The sequence below is a fragment of the Vombatus ursinus genome, unplaced genomic scaffold (assembly GCF_900497805.2).
Source record: "Vombatus ursinus unplaced genomic scaffold, bare-nosed wombat genome assembly UNPS02014794.1, whole genome shotgun sequence".
NCBI classification, from domain to species: domain Eukaryota; kingdom Metazoa; phylum Chordata; class Mammalia; order Diprotodontia; family Vombatidae; genus Vombatus; species Vombatus ursinus.
In genome coordinates this window covers 20,821,285-20,845,169 of record NW_020954572.1, presented here as the reverse complement: position 1 = coordinate 20,845,169, position 23,885 = coordinate 20,821,285, and the positions used below count along the sequence as shown (strand labels likewise).

The window sequence follows — 23,885 nt, the reverse complement described above, 5'->3', positions numbered from 1 at the left end:
GGTTGAAACAAAAGTCTAATGTGCTTCAGCTGAAGTAAAAAAGGCAGGGATACCAATCATGATCTCAGACAAAGCAAAAGCAAAAATAGACCTAATTAAAAGAAATAATCAGGGAAACTACATTATGCTAAACAGTACATATACAATGAAGTAATATAAAAATATTTGCAGGAGTTTCTTTGATAAAGGCCTCCTTTCTCAAATATATACTGCATATAAAACCGAGGCAAATTTATAAAAATAAGAGCCATTCCCCTGTTGATAAATGGTCAAAGGATATGAACACACAGTTTTCAGATGAAGAAATCAAAACTATTTATAGTCATATGAAAAAATGCTTTAAATCACCATTGATTAGAGGAATAAAATTAAAACAACCACCTCACACCTATCAGAAATGACAAATGCTGGAGTGGATGAGGGAAAAATAGGTACACTAATGAACTGCTGATGGAGTAATGAACTGGTCCAACCATTATGGAGAACAATTTGAAACTATGCCCAACGAGCTATCCAACTGTGCATACCCTTTGACTCAGCAATACCACCACTAGATCTGTATCCTAAATAGATCAAAGAAAAAGAAAAAACACCTACATGTACAAAATAGTTATAGCGGCGCATTTTGTAGTAGCAAAGAATTGGAAATTGAGGGGATGCCCATCAATTGGGGAATGGCTGAACAAGCTGTGGTATATGAATGTAATGGAATACTATTGTACTATAAGAAATGATGAGCAGGTGGACTTCAGAAAAAGCTAGAAAGACTTGTTTGGACTGATGCTGAGTGAAGTGAGCAAAACCAGATCATTGTGCACAATAACAGCAATGTTATAATGATGATCAACTGCAAAAGACTTGGCTACTCTGATCCATACAGTGATCCAGGACAATTCCAAAGGACTTATGATGAAAAAATGCTACCCACCTCCAGAGAGAGAACTGATGAACTTTGAGTACAAATTGAAGTATAATTTTCTCTTTTTAATTTTTCTTGCTTTTTAAAAATATGGCTAATATAGAAATGTGTTTTGCATGATTTCACATATATAATTGATAGACTGCTTGTCTTCTTAGTGGGTGGGGGAGGGGTGATGGGAAGGGAAAGAATTTGGAACTCAAAATTTAAAAAGAAAAATGTTTAAATAATTAATTGAAATGTTTTTGAAAAATTAAATTTAAAAAAATTTTTAAAAAGAAGCCTGAGTTACTGAAAATCAGAAAAGAAAGATCTCATTACCAAAGTCCTTATCTTAAGCACAAAACTCTTTAAGAAACAGAGTAGAGGGCAGCTAGGTGGCCCAGTGGATAGAGCACTGGCCTTGAAGTCAGGAGGACCCAAGTTCAAATCTGGCCTCAGACCAAACACTTAACACTTACTAGCTGTGTGACCCTGGGCAAGTCATTTAACCTCAATTGTCTAAATAAAATAAAATTTTTTTTAAAAAAAAAGGAAAATTAGAAAGAAGCACAGAAAAGCAGGGTAGCTTTGAAAACAATGTGTAACATTTATTGGGGCAGCTAGGTGGCACAGTGGATAGCGCACCGGCCCTGAAGTCAGGAGGACCTGAGTTCAAATCTGGCCTCAGACCAACTTGACATTTACTAGATGTGTGACCCTGGGCGAGTCACTTAACCCCAATTGCCTTTAAAAAAAAAGAGTAGAATCACCCCCAGTTAAATTGTACGTTTAAGCTAAAATCTACTTTTCCAGTTATATTTCCTGATCACCAAAGGGTATGTTCTTGTTTTGTTGTTGTTGTAGTTGTTGTTTTCCCCCCAAAAATAATATGAGATACTTTATTAAAAGTTTTGCTAAAATCAAGGTAAATTGTGTCCGTGGTATTTTCATCATTTATCCATCAGGAAGTGAATAACAAGTTCATTATGAATCCTTTGGAGTTATGGTGAGTCATTGTGTTGATTAGAACAAATGTTCTTTACAATGTTGCTGTTATTATATAAATTATTCTACTTGTTCTGCTTACTTCACTTTGCATTAGTTCATGTAAGTTTTCCCAGGTTTTTCTGAAACCATTCCCTTTATTAGTTCTTATAGCACAATAGTATTCTAGCCCTTTATATACCATAACCTGTTGTATGCCTCAAATGATGGGCATCTCCTCATTCTAATTCTTTGCCACCACAAAAAGAGCTACTGTAAATGTTTTTGTACTTGGAATCCACTTCTTACCCAGTACCAAATGTTTTGATGATTACAGCTTTGTAGCATTGTTTAAGGTATTGAGTGTTGTGTTGTTCTTTCTGGTATTGCTGGTACTGCTAGACCCCTTTTTTTCTCATTTTAAAATTGATTCTCTTGATATTTTTAACTTTTTTTTCTCCAGATGAATTTTGTTATTATTTTTTTCTAGCTGTATAAAATAATTCTTTGGTAGTTTAATTGCTATGGCATTGAATACATAAATTAATTTAGGTAGTATTATCATTTTTATTATATTGACTTGGTCTACCCATGAGTAATTAATACTTTTCCAATTATTTAGATCTGTCTTTATTTGCATGAAGAGTGTTTTATAACTGTATTTATATTGTTCCTATATGTGTCTTAGCAGGTAGACTCCCAAGTATTTTATCCTGTCTATAGTTATTTTAAATGAAATTTCTCCTTCTATCTCTTCCTGTTGGGTTTCGTTTGATGGTACTATACAGAAATGCTAATGATTTGCATGGATTTACTTTATGTTTTGCAACTTTGTCAAAGTTGTTAATTGTTTCAATTAGTTTTTAGAACTCTCTAGTGTTCCCTAAGTAGAACATCATAAATCATCTGCAAAAAGTGTTAGTTTTGTTTCTTCTTTGCCACTGATTATTCCTTCAATTTCTTTTTCTATTGCCAGCATTTTTAGTACAATATTGCATTGTAATGGTGATAATGGACATCCTTGTTTAATCCCTGATCATATTGAAAAAGCTTCTAGTTTATCTACTTTACAGATAATGTATAGAAATAAAAGTAAGGCTAGTGGCATGGTCTCTGTCTTTCTTTCTTTCCTTTTAATTTTGGAGGCAATGGAGAATAAGTGGCTTTCCCAGGGTCACACAGCTAGCTAGTATCTGAGGCCAAATTTGAACTCAGGTCTTCCTGATTCCAGGGCTGATGCTCTATGCACTGCGCCACCTAGCTGCCCTTAAGGTCACTGTCTTTCAACTGACTGAATTTCTGGACTTTCATATTTTGTGTGTGTGTGTATACCCCAAAAACTCTCCAGGCTTTAAAAAATGTTAAGTCAGTTTATTAAGCCCAATGATAAAAGTCATCAGAAGAACGTGTTTTCCTGAAAAATAAAATTATTTTGTATTATAAAAAAAGATAAGGAAAATATACAGTTTAGCCCCAGATGCTGTGTAGTTCCAGTTTCTTTGCAAGTAGAGATACGAGGATGGAGATTCGTGCTGCTGACACCACCAACTCATTATCACCAACACCAAACACTAGTCACTCTCTAAATCAGCAGTATTGTAATTAAAATCATCCTCTTCTTACTCCAGCACTTATTCATCCCTGCCTTGGAACAAAGATTCATCTTCCTTCTATCCTGTTGCCAACTTCCAGAGATCAGATGTGCCAAGATGATGATCTGTTTTCAAACAGCTGTTTTCCACTTAGCTTATTTGTTTTCCTGTTTATTCTTCTTCCTTCCTTCTTTTCCTTTTAAAAGAGTTCTGCATCAAACTTGGCCTTCTAGTTCAAGAAAGTCTCAGTTATTAAAAGTATGCCATTTTCCTTTCGGTCTTCCCCCCCCTTCTGGTTTTGATTTGATGGACACTTTCATTTAGGTTTATTTTTTTCTTGAACAGCTGATGCTACAATGAAGTTCATTACTATGCCAAGGTTCTTGTTTTGTTTTGTTTTGTTTTCTGCCAGTAACTTTGATAACTGTAATATACTTAAGATATCATTACCTTCTTGATTTTCTTGGAAGAATTTTTTTTAGGGAGTAATCTCAACCTAAGTACTAAAACTATTAGAGGGAACAGAAATGCCATTTTAGAAAAATATTGAGTGACTAGTATGGCAATTTTGCTCTTTCTTCTTGGAGGGGCTTTCTAACCCATCATCCAAGCCCTAACTGTCTGGTTGAAGGGGACCCAATAAACTGTTGAGACTCGCAGGAATCAGCTTTCCTTGTTATGATAGAGCAATAGCCCATTGGTCCAGTTAAAGGCTTCAGAATGATGATGATTGGCTGCATATTCTAAGTGATCCTGAAAAGCTGTATAAATCAAGGCTTGTACTCTAGATACCTGACACTGCTATGAGGGAATACTCCTCTTTAAAACCTAGTAAATTTTTATTCTTTTTAGTTTGACTACTGACTTCCAATTTACTAGCTAGTGAGTGAGATTCTCTCTGGGATCTTAGGAATCCAGGCTGACAAATTCCCTAACACAGTGTCTGCCCTCAACAAGCTCACATTCTGATGGGAGAGACAACAGGCAAGAAACTATGTATACACAAGGTACATATAGGGAAAATTGGAGGCATTCTCAGATGTAAGGTTCTAGCATTGAGGGGGGGCAGGAAAGACTTCTTGCAGAAACTAAGATATGAGCTAAGACTTAAAGGAAGATAACAGGAGGCAGAGGTGAGGAGGGATGGTATTCAAGGCTTAGGGGATGGGCAGTGAAAAGGCAAGGATTTGGGAGATAGATTGAAAATGGAGCATCCTATGGGATCAACTGCAAAAAGGCCAGTGTCAGCCGAGATCACAATCAGAGGAACACATGGGTTTAGTATGAGTGGGAAAAATAGAATTGGAGGTTATGATCAAAGAGTGGAATTTCAGATTTTGGATCTTTTAGGTGGTACCATCCCAAGAGAGGGTGGGGTAGAAGAGGTAATTGGTTTTGAGTTTGATGATTCTTAGTTCAAACAATTCATCCTGGCATTTATGTTCCTCACCTAATCTGTCCAAATTTCTCTCTCCCTCTTTCCCAATACTACACCCTCAGCTCCAGTTAGGGGAAAGCTGGGAGAAGCATGGAAAGATTTACATGAACTGCTGCAGAGTAAAGTAAGCTGAGCCAAGAAAACAATATACACAATGACTACAACAATGTGAATAGAAAAAATTGGTATCTATTACTTCTTATTTTCACTTTACTGGTCAAGGCCTTCCAAAGAGATGTCAATGGATGGAAACAGGCAAAACAGGGAAAAGTTTGGGAGTCAAGAAGGAAACTGAAGGAACTTTCATCAAGCAGTGGTAGAAGGACAAGTGAGGTGCTGGACAAGTTGAAGAATTCTGGTAATGAGCTTTCTAGATACCAAGGAGAAGTTGTTGGATAAAAGCCAAGTTCCCAGAGGAAGTGGGAACTAGATTCACAGGGTAACTAAACTGAGCTATCACGTGAAGGATCAAACCTGGACTGGTGCGTATCTAGGGAAAGGGGTCAACTCTCTTGACACCTGAGTACTTTCTGGGGCCCTGTGTTAGGGTAATACTAGAAATTAGGAGGATAGTATGGATCCCTGAAGGAGATAGAAGCCAACCCAAGAAAGGGCAGCATAGTTGTCCTAACTGCTTATGGGTTTGGATATAGTCTGCATTTTCTTTCTGGTGAAATAATGCCCGTCCTGTTTTTGCTGCATATGCTAGAACGAGAATCTTTTCCCTCTTTTTGATTAAATTCTGATGTTCCCAGAGAAAATCCTAGATAGGGGCATGAATCAAAGAGAATATTTTGTGATGTGCCTCGAATATGGAACCTGATCCGTCTAAGGCCAGAGCCTTTGGTTCAAAGCCAGGGATAAGTAAACTGTAGCCTGCCCACCACCTGTTCTTGTACGGCCTGCAACCCACAAGCTAAGAATGTTTTTTTATATTTTAAAATATAATAAAACTTTATTTACAAATGTAGAAATCATTCTTAGCTAATGGGCAATAGCCCACAAAAACAGGCAGTAAGCCAGATCTGGCTATTGGCCAGAAAATTGCCCACCCTTGTTCTAGGCCAATGGTTACAATGCTCGTACTACCTACTTCACAGGCTTGTGGTGGGGAATGTACTTTCTAAACCCTAAACCATTATATAAATATGACTGTAGTGTTCCCTCTTCGGTGCCCCTCCCCCCAAATCTCAATCTAGGCTTGAGTCCTTCGGGGATAATTACTTCCAGTTCAAGGTACTCAGTGGGTCTGAACTCTTAAAATGATATAATTATATCATTATAATAAAATGACATAATTAATTCAAAGTGAAGGAATGTACTGAAATGTCATAGCATGAACAGTAAGAACACATTCACTCCGTAAACCTGGGTGTACTCTCCCACAAATATATTCAGAGTGTGTGGAAAGAATGGACACATACATAGAGTATACCAGTCAGTAGAGAGGCACACATAAGAGAACATTGATGGATAAAGCAACTCATACCTCCAACACTGAAGAACCTAGCTTTTCTTTCTGTGCCTTCACACCATGTCCCTGGGGCACAGTCTCTCAGCAACTAAACTTATCTCTGAAGTTGGACTCTAGATTTGCTCTCTGTTAGGCATAGAGTCTACTACTGGGTAAGTTATTTCACTGACAGATGCCATTGCCAATGCTGAAAGTGGGAGGGCGAAAGACAATCCCATCCCAGTTTCACTATAGAAAACACTCAAGGAAAAGGTCAAAGAGTGATTCCCTCTCAAGAGCTGGATTTTTCCTTCATAGCTAGCTCTTTTCTAAACTCTAGAGATAACTTCCATTTTAAAATTTTTCATACTTTTTAAAAATAAGTTTCTATTGATCTTTTTTTAAATCTCACCCACAATTTTCCCCAGTCCTCCTCCTCCCATATCCCATATAGCAAATTGTATTTTTAAAGACAAAGAAAAAAAGGAAAATGCCAGCATAATTCATCAATACATTGAAAAAAGTCTGTACAACTGTACAATACTTGTAGACCTCCCATCATTGCAGAGTGGCAAGGTGGGGGTGTCTTCTCATATTTCTAATAATTTTACAACATTCACTTTTTAAAATTTTGTATGTTTTTTTTTTCTTCTGTTCATGTTGTAGTCATCATACACATCATTTTCTTGGCTCTGCAGCAGTTATGTAAATCTTCCTATGTGTCTCTGTAGCCATCATATTAGTTGTTTCTTAACAACACTAACATTCCATTACCTTTATGTACCCCAGTTTGTCTATCCATTTCCCAACTGATGGGCATTTACTTTGTTGGCAATTATGTGCTATCACAAGAAGTGCTCCTATCAATATTTAAGTATACATGGGAACTTCCTTAGCACATAAATCTAAAGGAATCTGTTCTTTTCATGATTCTAGGGGTAACTCTGTGGGGCTATGTGTCTAATACTGTAACTTATGAGCCCCCACTGATGTGCTTCCCATTAATAAACAGTCAGTAGATTAACCTTTTTTTAAAAGACATTTACTAAGATGGCATAATAAGAAGAATTGCACAGAGCGTTCCCCCAAAATCCTGCAGAGTATTCTCCCACAAATATATACGAAATCCTTGAGCTCAGAGTACAATAGTAGTGAGGTGAACACGTAGGGTATACATGTAGCAAAATGTAACTCATCTGTTATTATGCAACTCACCAGGGTACAAATAATAATAAGTGATTGTACTTCATGACAATAAGTTAAAACTTGTAGACCCTTAGACATAAGAAGACCTCAGATAGAGATGAAAATTCCTTGGGTTGGCACCCATTCCAGGGTAAGCAAATTAAAGAATCTAAATGAAGCTATAGTGTTATAAACAGTGTACTGATGTTTAATTTTGAATCTTCATAAAGTGAGTCTTTGTATAGTGGGGATCACCTGTACTGTGGAAGACAGAAGTAATTAATGCCTGACCTCATGATCTCTAAAATTAGCTTTCATTTACAAAAACATTAATACAGTAAATACTAAGACATTCAGGTTTCTCTTGATACTAAAAATAACGGCCCACATTTGTTGAGCGTTTTAAGGTTTAAGAAGTACTTCCCCCCTCTAACTCCCACAACAACCCTGTGAGGTAGGTAATACAAGTGTTATTGCCCCCATTTTTCAAAAGAAGGAACTGAGGCTCAGAAAAGTTAAGGAACTTGTCCATGAACACATAGCTAATAAGTGCTAGATCAACAATTCAAATCTAAGTCTCCTAACTCCAAGGCTAGTGCTCTATTAGTCACATTGAAAAAACTTAATATAGGGGGCAGCTAGGTGGCACAGTGGATAGAGCGCCGGCCCTGAAGTCATGGAGGACCTGAGTTCAAATGTGACCTCAGACCGAACACTTGACACGTACTAGCTGTGTGACCCTGGGCAAGTCACTTAACCCCAATTGCCTAAAAAGAAAAAAACTTAATATATAATATATATTATATATAATATGTTGGAAATTATTTTTGTAAACTTTTCTCTTTTTTGGGGTCGGGGGAGTGAGAATCAGATCTGTGACTTCATTGGTGTAGATAGTTCCTTATCTGCAATTCATACTCTTTTAAAAAAATTTTTATTTTTATTTATTTCATTAGATGTTTCCCAATTATATGCAAAAAAAAGGTATAACAATCACGTCTTAAAATTTCAAGTTCCAGGGGCAGTTAGGTGGTGCAGTGATTACAGCACCGGTCCTGGAGTCAGGAGGACCTGAGTTCAAATCCAGCCTCAGACCAGATACTTGATACTTACTAGTTATGTGACCCTGGGCAAGTCACTTAACCCCAATTGCCTCATCCCCCCAAAAAAAATTCAAGTTCCAAACTCTCCCACCCATTCCTCCCCCCTCCTTGAAAAGACAAACAATTTGATATTGATTATACACGTGAAGTCATACAAAACATATTTTATATTAGTCATGTTGCAAAAGGAAACACAAAATAAAACAATAACAATAAAACTTAAAAAAGAAAAAATTTTTTAAAAAGTATGCTTCAATCTGCATTCAGAGTTCATCATTTTTCTTTCTGGAGGTAAATAGCATGTTTTATCATGGGTTCCTTTGGAATTGTCTTGGATCACTGTCTTGATTAGAGTGGCTAAGTCTTTCACAGTTGATCATCCTTACAGTATTGCTGTTACTGTAATTTATACTTCTTAAGAGTTGCCCAAAGTATTGAGATTAAATCACTTGCCCAGGGTCATACAGTGAGTATGTGTTAGGGATGAGATTTAAACCCAAGTTTTCCTGACTCTTAGGCCAGCTTTCTATTGAGAGAGACAGGTGGTGCTCAAAGACTTCTAGTTAGGATGTTTTCAGGTTTCCTAGAATCGCCTTGGCCCTGCTTTCAGCCTGGTCCAACCCAGCCAGGAGAAGCTAAAAATAGTCGGCAGAATAGTGACTGGAGAATGCAGTTTTCCTCATTTACTTCCCCCCCCCCCAAAAAAGTTGTAGCTTGTGCAAGAGAGGAGCATATAACAGAGGGGAAAATGAGAAACATCTTGGCCCTGGGATCTGTTCCCAAAATACTACATCAGCTTTCTGCCTTTTATTTCTTTCTTTAAGGAAATAGTACACGTCACAGAATGATCCTTAATAGTTATTATATCAAGAGTTCTGTAGGAGAATAAGATGAGGCAGGAAATAGACAAATGCAGATCAAAAATTAAAATGTGATAAGGGAAGGGAGACAACAGAGGTAGTTAACTCACAGCTTGGATTTCTTCCTTTAAGAGTTGCCTATTCAGGGGCAGCTAGGTGATACAGTGGATAGAGCACCAGCTCTGGATTCAGGAGGACCTGAGTTCAAATTCAGCCTCAGACACATATGCTTACTAGCTGTGTGATCCTGGGCAAGTCACTTAACCCCAGTGCCTAGCCAAAAAAAAAAAAAAAAAGAGTTGCCTATTCAACTAAACGACTAAACAACAAAAATCTTTTGACCATTTATCCCTTGGGGAATGGCTGTTGTTTTTATATTTGAATCAGTTGCTTACATATCTTGGATATAAGACCTTTATCAGAGAACCTTACTGCAAAAAAATTTTCCCCCAGTTAGTGGTAACAGAGGTAGAGTGCTGAGGAAAAAGTTGAAGGAGAATGAAAAGAAAGGCATGAAAAGTAATGTTGGTAGAAGCAGGCTATTTGGAATGCAATTATGTATCTTATATATTATATTATTTCACATCATACGTTATATAAATGTTAAGTGTTGATATCATTTGCATCTCTAAGGGTATGATCACCTCTCATCCAGGAGTTTGTCATTTAGCTTACCAGAAGCTGAAACTCAGTTTAAGGGGTTTTACCAGAGGTTAGGGTTAGTCCCCTAGTGAACTGATTCTGGCTGTAGGCTGGTTAAACTAGGTCCCTTCTACCAGAGGAGAAGGAAGGGATGGGGAAGATATTCATAGAAATAGTGTAATGACTGCATAATGAATCCATGAGCAACCCTGACAACAAATTCAACCAACCACCATTTTGTTTGTTTTTAAAATCTAGTCTGTTCTTGTGTAATCAGGGTATGGCATACACAGACGGTACCTCTCTGAGAGACCTAGACATGAGAAAAGATGCTAGGAAGCTTGCTTTCAAGCAGAGTAGAGATGATATGGATTGAGAACGTCTTGGAGAGACTGTAGAGCATTCATGGACATTTTTTGACCAGTTCTGGTTAACTAACTATATTAACTATGTTTTGAAGAATAGGCTTACTGATTGTCCAGAGGAACATTAAAAAAGACCTGTGGGCTTCAGCTATATCTCCTTTGCCTCACTGGTAACTCATTCACATTGTCCAGTGGGAGACAATATTTTAAGAGGAGAGGCCATATGGCCCTGCCCTATGAAAAAGTCTTAGGTCATTGTTCCTTAGTTTGTTCTTTTCTCTTTTAGGTGAAGGTGATTTTGAAAGGTCAGGAAGGTGCTCCAATGTCCTAGACCACCAGAAACTGGTCTCTAGAGGCAGTGAAGCATTAATGTCCTGAGGAACAAGGAGTAATCTTTGGGATTCCAATCTAGCAGTGGCTGAAATAAGGACTCATCTTGCCTTTGAAGGTGATGGGACCAATGTTTTATGTAGGCATTGAGCTAAGCTTTGAGCCAACTAACCAAACTGATGTGGTGTAGGGGGTTGTATGCTCCTAAAATGTGAGAATCAAATGTCTTTCTTTGTTCTTGCTATATATCTTTGAAGGAAATATACCTCTATAAAAGGTAATTGATGTGAAGTGGTTAAATGAAGCTGGCACTAGCCACCTCACTAGCACCCATGGAGGTACACATCTGGTGAGAGCTCAAATTGATGGCAGTGGAGAAGAGTCACCTCACAAATACCTCAGAGAACCCTGAGGGGTTGATGTACTAGCCTAGCTCTGGGAAAGCAAGGAGTATATATATAATTGGTGAATTCCAAGGTGGCTTTTGGCTTTTATTCTGGATTAGACCATTTGTAAAAAAAAAAAAAATCTCTAGCATGCTTTGTCCCCCTGTGTATAAAACCATCAAACCACTTAGACAGTCTAACCATCTCAGGCTACTCATAATAAATTTGAAATTATGGACAAGACTGGTTTTTTGGGACTATCACAGGTGTTGCATCACCTCTCAGAAGCAGAAACCAGACCTGTGGGTAGTTAAATGTACTGAGTACATGTTTCCTTATGTCCTTTTGGGTGTTTGCCACAGAATGGCTTGGGCACTATTAATAAACCCCATATTTAGACAACTAGGGCAAAAGAGAGAGAATGTAGCATGTGCCAGGCAGAAAGCGGCCAACGTGACTGAGCTGTGGAGTGTGGAGAGGAGGAGTAATGTGCGTTAGCTGGACCAAACCAGCCTCTAACCTGTGGATTAGAGCAGGCGAAGACCAGAGAGTCAGGAATCAAACAGAAGTTTAATTTCAAAGCGAGGGAAATGGCTTGCAAGCAAGGAGGGAAATTAGACACATGTGCTGAGGCCCCACCCCTAGAGAGGGGACCCAAAGCAATGTGGGGAGATCAAAATACTTATACCAATGGCTACACAGTGAGCTGTAGTCATGACAGTGAAGGGTAACCACAACAATGAGACAAGTTTGATTCATAGCAGGGCTTCATGACCAGAATATGGGTACTTATCCAGTGCTTGTCCAAGTTCAGAAGATACCTAGTGTTGGTCAAAGCAATACAATAATTATATGAAACAGTTTTGGGATTTTGCTGTGGATGACATTATCCAGAGGGTGAGTGCAAAGGATTGTTGTGATGCCAAGTTTAGGACACAGCTTGCTTGCTGGGCCTTACTTTGGAAAACAGGGTGTCTCTTAATACCATGACATGTACAAAAGGATTGAAAAGATAGGAGGAAGAGGCCAGGGTACAGTAAGCTTGAAGTACCAACAAGAGTTTATGTTGGATCCTAGAGGAAATAAGGAGTCACTGGAGATTACTAAGTGGGGGTGGGGGTGACACGGTCAGATATTCACTTAAAGAATACAGCATCTAATAGAAAATAGATGGATGAGACTGGGGGAAGATTTAAGGTAAAGAGAACAAATAGGAAGCTATAGCGCATGACTGGTGAGGGGGCTTAAATTAGAGTGAAAGCTATATGAGTAGAAAAGAGGGTCCACATGCAAGAGATGTTATGGAATTGAAACTAAGTTTCTAGCCACCTGCTAAACTGCCAGTCCTGGAGTCAAGATGACTCATCTTTATGAGTTCAAATACAGCCTCAGATACTTCCTGGCTCTATGACCTGGACAAGTCACTTAACCCTGTTTGCCTTAGTTTCCTGATTTATAAAATGAGCTGGAGAAGGAAATGGTAACCCACTCCACTAGCTTTGCCAAGACCAGCTAGGTGGCATAGTAGATAGAGCAACAGGCCTACAGTCAGGAAGATCTGAATTCAAATCCAGTCTCAGTCACTTACTAGCTGTATGACCCTGGGCAAGTCACTTAACTCTGTTTGCCTCAGTTTCCTCATCTGTCAAATCGGCAGGAGAAAGAAATGACAAACCACTCCAGTATCTTTGCCAAGAAAACCCCAAATAGTGTCACAAAGAGTCAGACATGGCTGAACAATCTTTGCCAAGAAAACCCCAAATGGAATCACAAAGACTTGAAAACAACTGAACAACAACAGCAGGTGTTAGTATTGCGCTAAGTCACTTCGCTATGAAGCAGTTCACTTTCTTATTTGGGTGGCTTAACAGAGAAGTTAATGATTTTTCTGCCCTGTATTACAATTATTTACATACATCTCTCATCCCCATACCCCCAAACACCTGAAGGATAAAATCATTAAGGATTGCCTCTCACCTTGGACAAAGTCGGGGTTTAATAATTCCACAAACCACCAAACAGGAGATAGAGAACAAAATGGATAACTTTGATTACATTAAATTGAAAAATTTTTGCATAAACAAAGCCAATGCAACCAAGATTAGACGAAAGTAAAAAATTGGGAAAGAATTTTTACAACCAGTGTCTCTGATAAGGGCCTCATTTTTAAAATACATAGAGAATTAAGTCAAATTTATAAGAATACAAGTCATTCCCGCATTGACAAATGGTCAAAGGATATGAACAGGCAGTTCTTAAATGAAGAAATTAAAGCCATCTATAGTCATATGAAAACATGCTCTAAATCACTATTGATTAGAGAAATGCAAATCAAAACAACTCTGAGGTACCACATTTCACCTATCAGATTGGCCAACATGACAAAACAGTGCATTGTTGGTGGAGCTGTGAAATAATCCAACCATTTTGGAGAGCAATTTGGAATTATGCCTAAATGGCTATAAAAATGTTCATACCCTTTGACCCAGCAATAGCCCTTCTAGGGCTATATCCCAAAGAGATCATACAAATGGGAAAGGGACCCACATGTACAAAAATATTTATAGCAACTCTTTTTATGGTGGCAAAGAATTAGAAATTGAGGGGATGCCCATCAATTGGGGAATGGCTGAACAAGTTGTGGTATATGAATGTAATGGAATACCATTGTGCTATAAGAAATGATGAACAGACTGACTTCAGAAAAACCTGGAAAGACTTGTATGGTCTGATGCTGAGTGAAGTGAGCAGAACCAGAACGTTGTACACAGTAACAGCCATGTTGTGCAATGACTCATTCTTAACCCTTCTCAGCAATACAAGGATCTAAGACATCTCCAAAGGCCTCATGGTGGAAAATGCTATCCACATCCAAAGAAGGAACTATGGAATTTGAATGCAGATGGAAGCATATTGTTTGCTATTTTTTTCTTCTGCTGTGTTTTACTTCCTCTTTCCGGTGGTTCCTCCTATTGGTTCTAATTCTTACTTACAACATGACATGTGAAAATATGTTTAATAGGAATGTATATGTATAGCCTATATCAGATTGCATGCCATCTTGGGGAAGGGGGGGGATTTAAAACTCAAAAGCTTATGGAAGTGATTGTTGATAATTCAAAATAAATTAATTGAAAACAAAAACAAAAAAATTAATTCCACAAACCTCTAAGGAAATAAATGTTGGGTGAATTTGAGTGGCAGAGAATTCCTGTATTGAATTGCAGGATCCTTTGGATATATTCTCTTTCACACAGGATATCACATTTCTGACCTTATCCATGTCATCTTTTTTAATGTCCATATTTTGCTCTCCTTTAATCTGGGGCTGGTGGTTGTAACTGCCTATTTCCTGGACAGGTGATAGTGGGGAAAGAAAGGAGGTGAGAAAAGAGAGACAAGAAATAACAGAACATATCAAAGAAGAGGGAGAGAAACAAACTGGGTAGGGATGCTTAGGGAAGCTGGTGGTCCAATGGATAAAATGCTGGACTTGGAGCCAGAAATCCTAAATTCAAATCCTGCCTGTAACCCCTAGCGACTTATTAGATGTGTGATCCGGGGCAAGTCATTTAACTTATCTCAGTCTTGAGGTTGAAGGAGTTGGATTAGATGACCTTCAAAATCCCTTCTAGCTCTAAATATATGATTCTATGGATGAAAAAAAAAGACATGAGAAAGTAGAAAAGTAATGTAATAGAAAGAAGGAAGGGGAGGGAATAGAAAAAGAAGGCTTTTCTTCAACCCCTCTGCCCCCAAGCTAGAAGGTTAAAAGTACTCTCTCACTACCTACTATGACACCCCTCTCACACCTACATTCTCTGGGCTGCACCCTAAACTCTAAAATGTTCCTTCCCTCTACCTGTGAAACTTCCATCCTTCAATGGCAAGCAAAGAAAGCCTAGCTGCATAGTGGAAAGACCACTGGACTAAATGCCTGAAGACCCAGTTCCAGTCATGGCTTGGCTGCTAATAACTGTGTGACCTTTGAGCAAGAGTCACTTCATCTTATTGGGCCTCAGTTTCCTCTATAAAACTAGAGGATCTCTTCTAGCTCTAACATTAAAAGATTTCTAGTTGGTTAACTTATTTCACACTATTATGTCAAATGTGTGACTCCCACACCTTGTTATGTTCTCTCTTAATAGCACTATTTACACTTATATTGTCAACTTGCTGACCTAGCTAGCAGATAGGATTAATCCTTACTGTTAGAATTTTAGACTGCAAGGCAGAGATTATTGAAGGTAGGAGGACCTCAAAACACAACAATTAGGACTTCTTACTTATCCATCTTTGTATAGGGTTTGTGATAGAGGGGAAAAGCTTAGAAATAAAAAGTAGGAAAAAAGAGAAGAGGGTTGAGAAGTATTAGAAAACTACACCTAGGCAACCAAACTGTGCATACCCTTTGTTCCAGCAATATCACTACTAAGTCTGTATCCCGAAGGGATCATAAAAAGGGGGAAAGGATCTACACATACAAAAATATTTATAGCAGCTCTTTTTTTAGTGGCAAAGAATTGGAAATCGAGGGGATACTCATCAATTGGAGAATGACTGAACCAGTTGTGGTATATGAATGTAATGGAATACTATTGCGATATAAGAAATGATGAGCAGTCTGATTTCAGAAAAAACCTGGAAAGACTTACAGTTGAGTGAGGTGAGCAGGACTAGAACATTATACACAGTAACAGCAACATTGTGAGGTGATCAACTATGACTGACTTAGCTCTTCTCAGCAATACAATGATCTAAGACAATTCCAAAAGACTGGTGATGGAAAATGCTAACCATATCCAGAGAAAGTCTGAATACAGATCAAAGCATACTATTTTCATTTTTTTTGTTTTGTGTTTTTTCTTTCTCGTGGTTTTTCCCTTTTGTTCTGATTCTTCTCTCACAACACAACTAATACGGAAATATGTTTAATATAATTGTACATATATAGCCTATATCAGATAGCTTGCTGTCTTGGGAAGGGAGGAGTAAAAGGAGGGAGGGAGGAAACTTTAGAACTCAAAATCTAACAAAAAAAGAATGTTGAAAACTATGTTTACATGTAATTGGAAAGACAAGTAAAATACAGAAGAAGAAGTAGAAGAAGATAAAGAAGAAGAAGAATACCACCTACCTTTCCAGAAATCTCAGGAAGATCTATTCCCATTGTTATGCTCCAAAACCCTATGCCACTTTCCCTAGCCTAGGTACTATTTCCCTCTCTGCCTAGGATCTAACCCTTCCCAGCCACAGCACTTATCTTATCCAAGGTAAACTATGTACGTGAATAATTACAATGTGACAATGGCTTTCATATGTATGTCTGAGAGGGTACAAGCGAAGTTACATGACAGTTCAGAAAAAGAAGCGTTCACCTTCAGCTGGAGAAACCACGGAAGGCTTCATGGAGGAGATAATATCTGAGCCAAAACCCAACCAGATTTTTCTCTATGTAGGTATGCTTTCCCCCTCTCCGTATTGATTCTTCCTTTGTATCTTCAAGAGGATTCAGTACAAATGTATGAGCCAAAGGTCTCCCAGCTGATGTGGCTAGTCATCTAAGCTAGTCAGGCAAGTTTTCCAATTATGTTCCCAGACACTTGGGACCCACCTGTAGAGTCAATTACTTTCTCAGAAGACTGACAATGACTACAAAGGAAATATTTTGTTGCTGTTTAGTGGTGCCTGACTCTTTGTGACCTCATGGATTTCATGGACTATAGCATGGAGGTTCTTCTATCTCCTGAAGTCTGTCCAAGATCATGTTCGTAGTTTGTATGACGTTATCTATCCATCACATCCTCTATCTCCCTCTCCCTTCAATCTTTCCCAATATTGCAGGCTTTTCCAATGAGTCTTGTCTTCTCATTAAGTGACCAAAGCACTTAAGCTTCAACTTCAGTATTTGTCCTTCCAAAGAATAGTTTGAATTAATTTCTTTAAGTGTGGATTGATTTGATCTCTTTGCTGTCCAAAGGACTCTTAAAAGTCTTTTCCAGTACCAGAACTCAGACAGCATTGACTCACCTTTGTCAGTAAGGTGATGTCTCTGCTTTTTAGTAAGATCAAAATTGCCATAACTTCCGTTCTAAGGAGTGAGCAAGCGTCTTTTAATTTCATGACTGCAGTCACCATCTGCCGTGATCTTTGAGCCTAAAAATACAACATGAATTTAATACACATACATATGTATGAGAGGCAGTATAGTACAGTGCGACGAGAATTGGATCTACAGTCAAAAGACATGGGTTCAAACCTAGCTCTATTTATTATATGACCTCAAGTAAGACCTCTGAATCTCAGTTCCTCATCTATAAAATGAAGAAGTTATGCGGGATCCTGCAGGTGACAAGTCTGTTTGGGGGTTGGACTGGGGAGAACCTGCAGCAGCAGCAAATGGAGGCCTTGCTACAGGGGTCTATGGGCTAGGGTGACTTTTTCCAGGTGGACCACACCCAGGTTGACCCTAATACCAAGCAGACTTCTCTACTTCGTCTTCACATACTGTCTAGACATCTGCCCTGGGAAACTTAAGAAGCTAACTAGAGTGGGAAGGCAGCTGTGAGCCAAGCAGGGCTGTCCTGCTAGGCAGCCTCTTTATTATCATGAACCCCAATTGGGATGTCTTGGCTGTCATGGGACACCATGTACCTGCTTTCTATTCATGGCTGCTGGATCTGACTGGCACATCTGAGCAGGTAGGCCAGGTTATATGGGTTGACTATGTCTACTTCAGTGCCCCGCTTGAGATGAGGACCAGGTAGCTAGGACTGCAGGTGTGCACCACTATACCTGGCTGTTTCTTTTTTTATTTTAAAATTTTTAACTAACAAAATTTTATATTTTCTCTTTTTACCCCTTCTACTCCGTTGAGGGAAAAAAGAAATACAAAATTCTTATAACTAATACATTTAATCAAACAAAACATAATCCCAAGTTGATCATGTCCAAAAATATAAGTCTTATTCTGTGACTTGGATTCAACACCTTTCTGTAGGACAGACTTTTCCATAAATCCTGAGTTTAGGGTTCATCCGTGGGAGAACAGTGGGGCAAGAACCTACCTCTCCCTTAGAATACAATAAATAACTATTATTGGCAGAGATGTCTGGGTATATGAAAAGCAATGTCCCTTCCCTTAAGTAGCCACACTGTTGTCTGGTCAACCAAATACATTTATTGTGTAAAAACAGTGCCTTGCATAACAGTGCTCAACATGGTTTTGGAATGGAATGTTCCATAAGTGCATTTGTTATACAATAACATGACAAACCATTACAGCACAAAAAACAAATAGACCAAATTCATATCTTAACAAGAATCCCTTCTACAATATGCTGCACAAATGGTCAGTCAGTCTTTGATTGAAATTCTCTAGTGAGAGGGAATCCACCACCTCCTGATGCTGCCCATTCCTCTTTTAAATGACTCTGAATTGTTGGGAAGTTTTCCCTTAGCCTTCAAGCCTCAATCTTTCTCTTTGTAGTTTCTTCTACTCGTTACTCCAAGAATTCTATCAGAGGCCAAGAAGAACAAGTCTGATTCCTTTCCCCCAAGCCAGCCTTGAAAACACTTGAAAACAGCTGTCAGGCCCCACACCCTTTTTAAATCTTCTCTTCTCCCAGCTAAGCCTTCAACTTCTCCTTACATGGCATGATCTTGAGGCCCTTCTGGTTGCCCAACTTGTGATTTTCCTCCACTTTTCGATGTGCTATGATGATCCTTAAGGACCATTTCAGCTCTAAATCTGTGATCCTATCATCCTCAAATGACCAACTCACAACTAAATACAATACTCTATATGTGATCTGACCAGGACAGATTACAGCAAAGCTATCACCTCCCTAGCCCTAGAATACAGTAGTTGATAAGCAACCATTAGTAGCTATTATTCTTTTAGGTCCATTTCCAAATCCATTTAATTGTTCTTGGTCTCACTCAAATTTGTCCATTTTGCCAATATCATTAAAAACTTTGCTTTTGTAAATATTTGTAAACAATGTATGTAAATAATAACAGCTAGCATTTATGAAGCATTATTAAGTGTTTTACAAATATCATCTCATTTGATTCTTAACAACAACCCTGTAAGGTAAAGGCTACTATCAACCCCATTTTACAGATGAGAAATTAAAAGGTTGGTGGAGAACCACAAAGCTAGTAAATGCCTGAGGAAGGATTTGTACCAAGTTTTTCTGAACTGAAGGTCAGCATTCTATTATGCCAATGTTTGTTGTTGTTCAGTCCCTCAGGCACATCCAACTCTTTGTAATCCTGTAGTGGGGTTTTCTTGGCAAAGATACTGGAAATGTTTGCCATTTCCTTCTCTAGTGGAGTAAGGCAAACAGGTTAACTGACTTGCCCAGGGTTACATTGCTAGTAGGTATCTGAAGTTGGATTTGAACTCAGGTCTTCCTAACTCCAGGCCCAGCACTGAATCACTGAGCCACTTAACTGTCTCTATGCCAACTACTTGCCTATATTTAGGGTATTTTCCTTATTTATATATTTGGTAACTGGCAAAAAAAAAAAGGAAATAAGATGGAATGACCTCTTCTTGATGAAAACCATTCTGCTTTCTTTTCTAGATGTTCATAGAACTAAATAAAAGAGTATAAATATTGTGCTGCCATTTTTCTAGTGTATATGCAAAATACTTCTGAGAGATTTTAGAGTTAGTAGGCAGATGGTAAGAGTTGTAAGGGATGGAGCGAGGGATATTTATTCATTTAGGTTATACATATATAGTCATGCAAAATATATTTCCATATCAGTTATGTTGTAAAAGAAAACAGACCAAAAAAAACCAAACAAGAAAAATAAAGTAAAAAAAGTATGCTTTGATATGTATTCAGATTCTATCAGTTTTTTCTCTGGGGATAGACAGCATTGTTTGATTATAAGTCCTTTGGAGCTGTCTTGGATCATCATATTGCTGAGAACAGCTAAGTCATTCACAGTTGATCATCATTCAATATTGCTGTTAGGTACAATCTTCTCCTGGTTCTTCTCATTTCACTTTGCATCAGTTCATTTAAGTCTTCCTAGGTTTTTCTGAGAGCATCCTGCTCATCATTTCTTATAGCACAATGGTATTCCATCACAATCATATACCACAACTAGTTCAGCCATTCCCTGATTGATGGGCATCTGGAGGGGAGGATACTTAAGAGTGATACAGTATATAGCATATTGAAGTTCTAATCAGAAGGCATGGGTTGGAGTCCTACCTCAGGTACTTATTTGCTTTAGGAAATTTGATTAACTCCTTTCAACCTTAATTTCCCCTTCTGCAAAATAGCACTTTACAAGGTTGGTTAGAGAATAAAATGCAACAATTTATGTTATACTAGCTGAAATTGATATGGTGCTTTAAGGTTTACAAAGCTCTTTACACACATTAATTTATTGGAAAAGCACTTTGCAAATTTTAAAGGGCTATATGAACATGAGCTACCATTATCAATTTGGGGTGGAGGGAAATGAATGGGTCAACATGGAAAGGACTCCAATCCCTACTTCCTCTATCTTCCCTCTTTTAGAACTAAAATTGTAGAAAGTATTCAGGAAGATTATCTTATTTCAAAATATTTATTGCAGCATTCTATTTAATAGGAAAAAAACTGGAAACAACCAATCAACTACTGGGGAATGGTAAAACAAATTGTTATATATGCATACAATGGGATGTTATTATGCCAAAAGAAATAACTAGAGGAAAATGACGTTGAGGAAGTGATAAGAATGAAGAAAGCAGAATCAAAACATACACACTTTATAAAAATAGTAGCAGCAGCAACAAACCCCTGAAAAAAAAATACAAAAATTTTGAGGCGAACTCTTTTTTGTTACTCTTCTGTTAGATACACACAATTTTCAGCAGCAGGTAAATAATGTAATTCCTAGTTTCATGTAGAACCACTGTATTCCCTGTTTATGTAGGTTAATTTTTTTCAACATTATTAAATTTGGAATAAATTGACACTCCTTGAGAACACCAGACCAAGTTGTTGAGTAACCCCTATTCTGAAGGATGTGGTGATGATGGAAGTAAATACAGACAATACAACTTTAATATATTTAAGTATGCATATATCTATTACCTATATATGCAATTGTTAAGTAAGGTCAACCAGCATTTATTAAGAACTTCCAATGGGTCAGGCATTGTGGTAAACACGGGATGACATACAAAGAAAAGCAAAAACTACCTTCCAAGAGCACTCATTCTAATGGGGAAGGCAACCTGCAAATAACTACGTACATACAAGATACATACAGTGTAAATGCAAAGTAATCTTGGAGGGAAGCCACGCAAAAGTGGGGGAAGGAGGACCGGGGAGATAAGAGGCGTACTCAGATTGCCCACCTAGTTCCGGCCTCACCGCTCCACCGTGCTAACATGTGCATTCAGAGTCAGCTTTACACCCATGACTCCGGTTCACAAGTCTTCCTAGTTTTTTTTTTCCCGAGATGTGAATTCAAAGGGGTCTCCCCTGAATAAAAGGCGCCTGCTGCGCGTCTGTCTTGCCATTCTCCTTAGAGAAGTCCCCTGGATGAAGCAGCACGCGGCAGCACCCGCACAGCACCCTCCCCACGCCGCCAGTACCGCCCCTCGCTCTCCGCACCTCCTCTCTCGCTCTCTCTCTTCCCCCCCCCCACCGCGTTCCGTCGGGTGAAGGGGGTGGATCTCACGGCGACAGCGGGGCGGGGCGAACGGTGAGCCTCGGAGGGGAGGGGGCGGGGCCTGGCGGAGGAGAAGAGCGCGCATGCGCGGTCGCCTTTGTGTGGGTCGAGCGGCGGCGGCGGCGGTGGCGGTCGCACTGGCTGGCGGGCAAGAGGGGAGTCCGGGCGGCGGCGTCCGGCGCGGGAGCCGGGGTGCCACCATGGTCAAGAAGCGGAAAGGCCGCGTTGTGATCGACTCGGACACGGAGGACAGCGGCAGTGACGAGAACCTGGATCAGGTAAAGGGGCAGGCCGCGGCGGGGGCGGGAAGGAAAGGGCTGAGCGGGGGGCGGCCGGGCCGGGGCTGGGGCCGGGGCCGGGGCCGGGGCCAGGGCCGGGGCTGGGCCGCGGGGCCTCCACCTCCGAGCGCCCGGCCCTCCCTCCCCTGTGCCGGCTTCCTCTTCCCCTACCCGCCTCAGCCCTTCCCCGGCGCTCCCGGGCCCGGAGGCGCCCGGCGCGGGCCTGAAGCCGGAGTCCCCGAGTACTTGGCGCGGTGGACCTGGGTGGTGGGGCGGGGACGGGAGCGAAGCGCCCGGGGGCACCAGGGGCCGGGGGAGCTGGGGGAGGGGTCTGTGCCCGGGGTACCGGAGGGCTGAGGGCGGCGAGCGGGTGAGAGGGGAGGCCGGCCCCCCCTGGATCTCTCCCCGGGGGGCTCTCTCTTTCCAGCCCGGAGGAGAGAGTTAGGAAGTAGTGCTGCCTCTTCCTCTCCGAGGCTAGGAGGTTTCTATGAGTGAGTGTGAGTGTGTGTGTGCGCGTGTGGAGGATCGAGTTTGGCAGGCCGGGGACTTGGGGCGCTCACGGCATACTCAGGACAGTTTCTGGGGGCAGGAGGTGTCTGAGGGGGGTACCTCTGCATGTGCCAGGCGAAGAGATGAGACGGGCTTGGTGGCGGTTCCGGAGAGTTTTGGAGACCAGGGCCATTTGTGGTTGGGAAGGCCCCCGAATGGGATGTCAAAACAAAGTTAACAGTAACGAGAGAAGGAAGCAGGTCAGATGCTGTGTACAGCCCTGGACAGTTTTGTAAGGTGGCATGGAGGGCCTGTGGCAGAGGCCTTATGGGAGGACCTTTTTACTCAGGCATCCCAGAATCCTTTCCTACTTAGGGTTTATGCAAGAGACATTAAAAAACAACTTTTAGCCTAATGGCTTTGGAGTTACCTGAACTGGTTCTTTCCTCTTGAAAGTGTTGTAGGGAGAAATCAGTCACTTAGGCACTTCCATTGCCAGCAGTGATGCCAGAAGCTAAGCTGTAGTGGGAAGAGCATTTTCTGTGTTTTATTAACAAATACTAGAAAGAAAGGGAAGCTGAAAAGTGGGCTTTCCTAGTGTATTCCCACAATGTATTCTGTAGAAACTTGGTCTGGAAGTAGGGGTGGATAGTCTGTTTTGTTGAGGCCCAAACTCTCAGAACTAAGGAGAGGAAGCTCAACGCTATTGAAGAGAGGGAAGCAAGGGCTATTTTGGAATTGACAGTGAAGGAATGAGGGGAAAAAAACAAAACAAAACAAAGAAAATTTTATTTGGAGACATAAATGGAGGGGCATCTCATGTTCAAATAGAAAACAAGTCCTATTTTGTTAGAAATTTTAGGGTTGTCAGCAGAGTTTGGAAATGTTGGTAGATAGAACCTTAACTGGTTATCAGGAGGATTAAAATCTAATATTCTCAAGTTGTAAAATAGGACTATTTGGTTTAGTGTCTGTAAAATATTCGAACCCTTCAGAGGAAACCAGCATAAAAATGAAGAAGATGTTTCTAAGACACCCACACCCCTTAATGAACACTTGCTAGGTACCTGTCCTTTTGGTGAATGAACAGTATACTTGGCATGGGAAGTAAGGAGGAAGTGACAATGATGTGGAAGTCTAGTGTCTCTCTCTCTCTCTCTCTCTCTCTCTCTCTCTCTCTCTCTCTCTCT

At 39.9% G+C, this 23,885-nt stretch overlaps 1 protein-coding gene across 1 annotated transcript in view; it reads left to right on the top strand.

The window, feature by feature from the left end:
• The first annotated feature begins 22,011 nt into the window (after nucleotides 1-22,011).
• The window catches only part of RTF1 (RTF1 homolog, Paf1/RNA polymerase II complex component), a 49,174-nt gene continuing 47,300 nt past the window's right edge, over nucleotides 22,012-23,885 (top strand). The window contains exon 1 of the mRNA XM_027870008.1: nucleotides 22,012-22,206. Within this exon, the coding sequence (XP_027725809.1) occupies nucleotides 22,012-22,206 (195 nt within the window). The remainder of the gene's footprint in view (nucleotides 22,207-23,885) is intronic.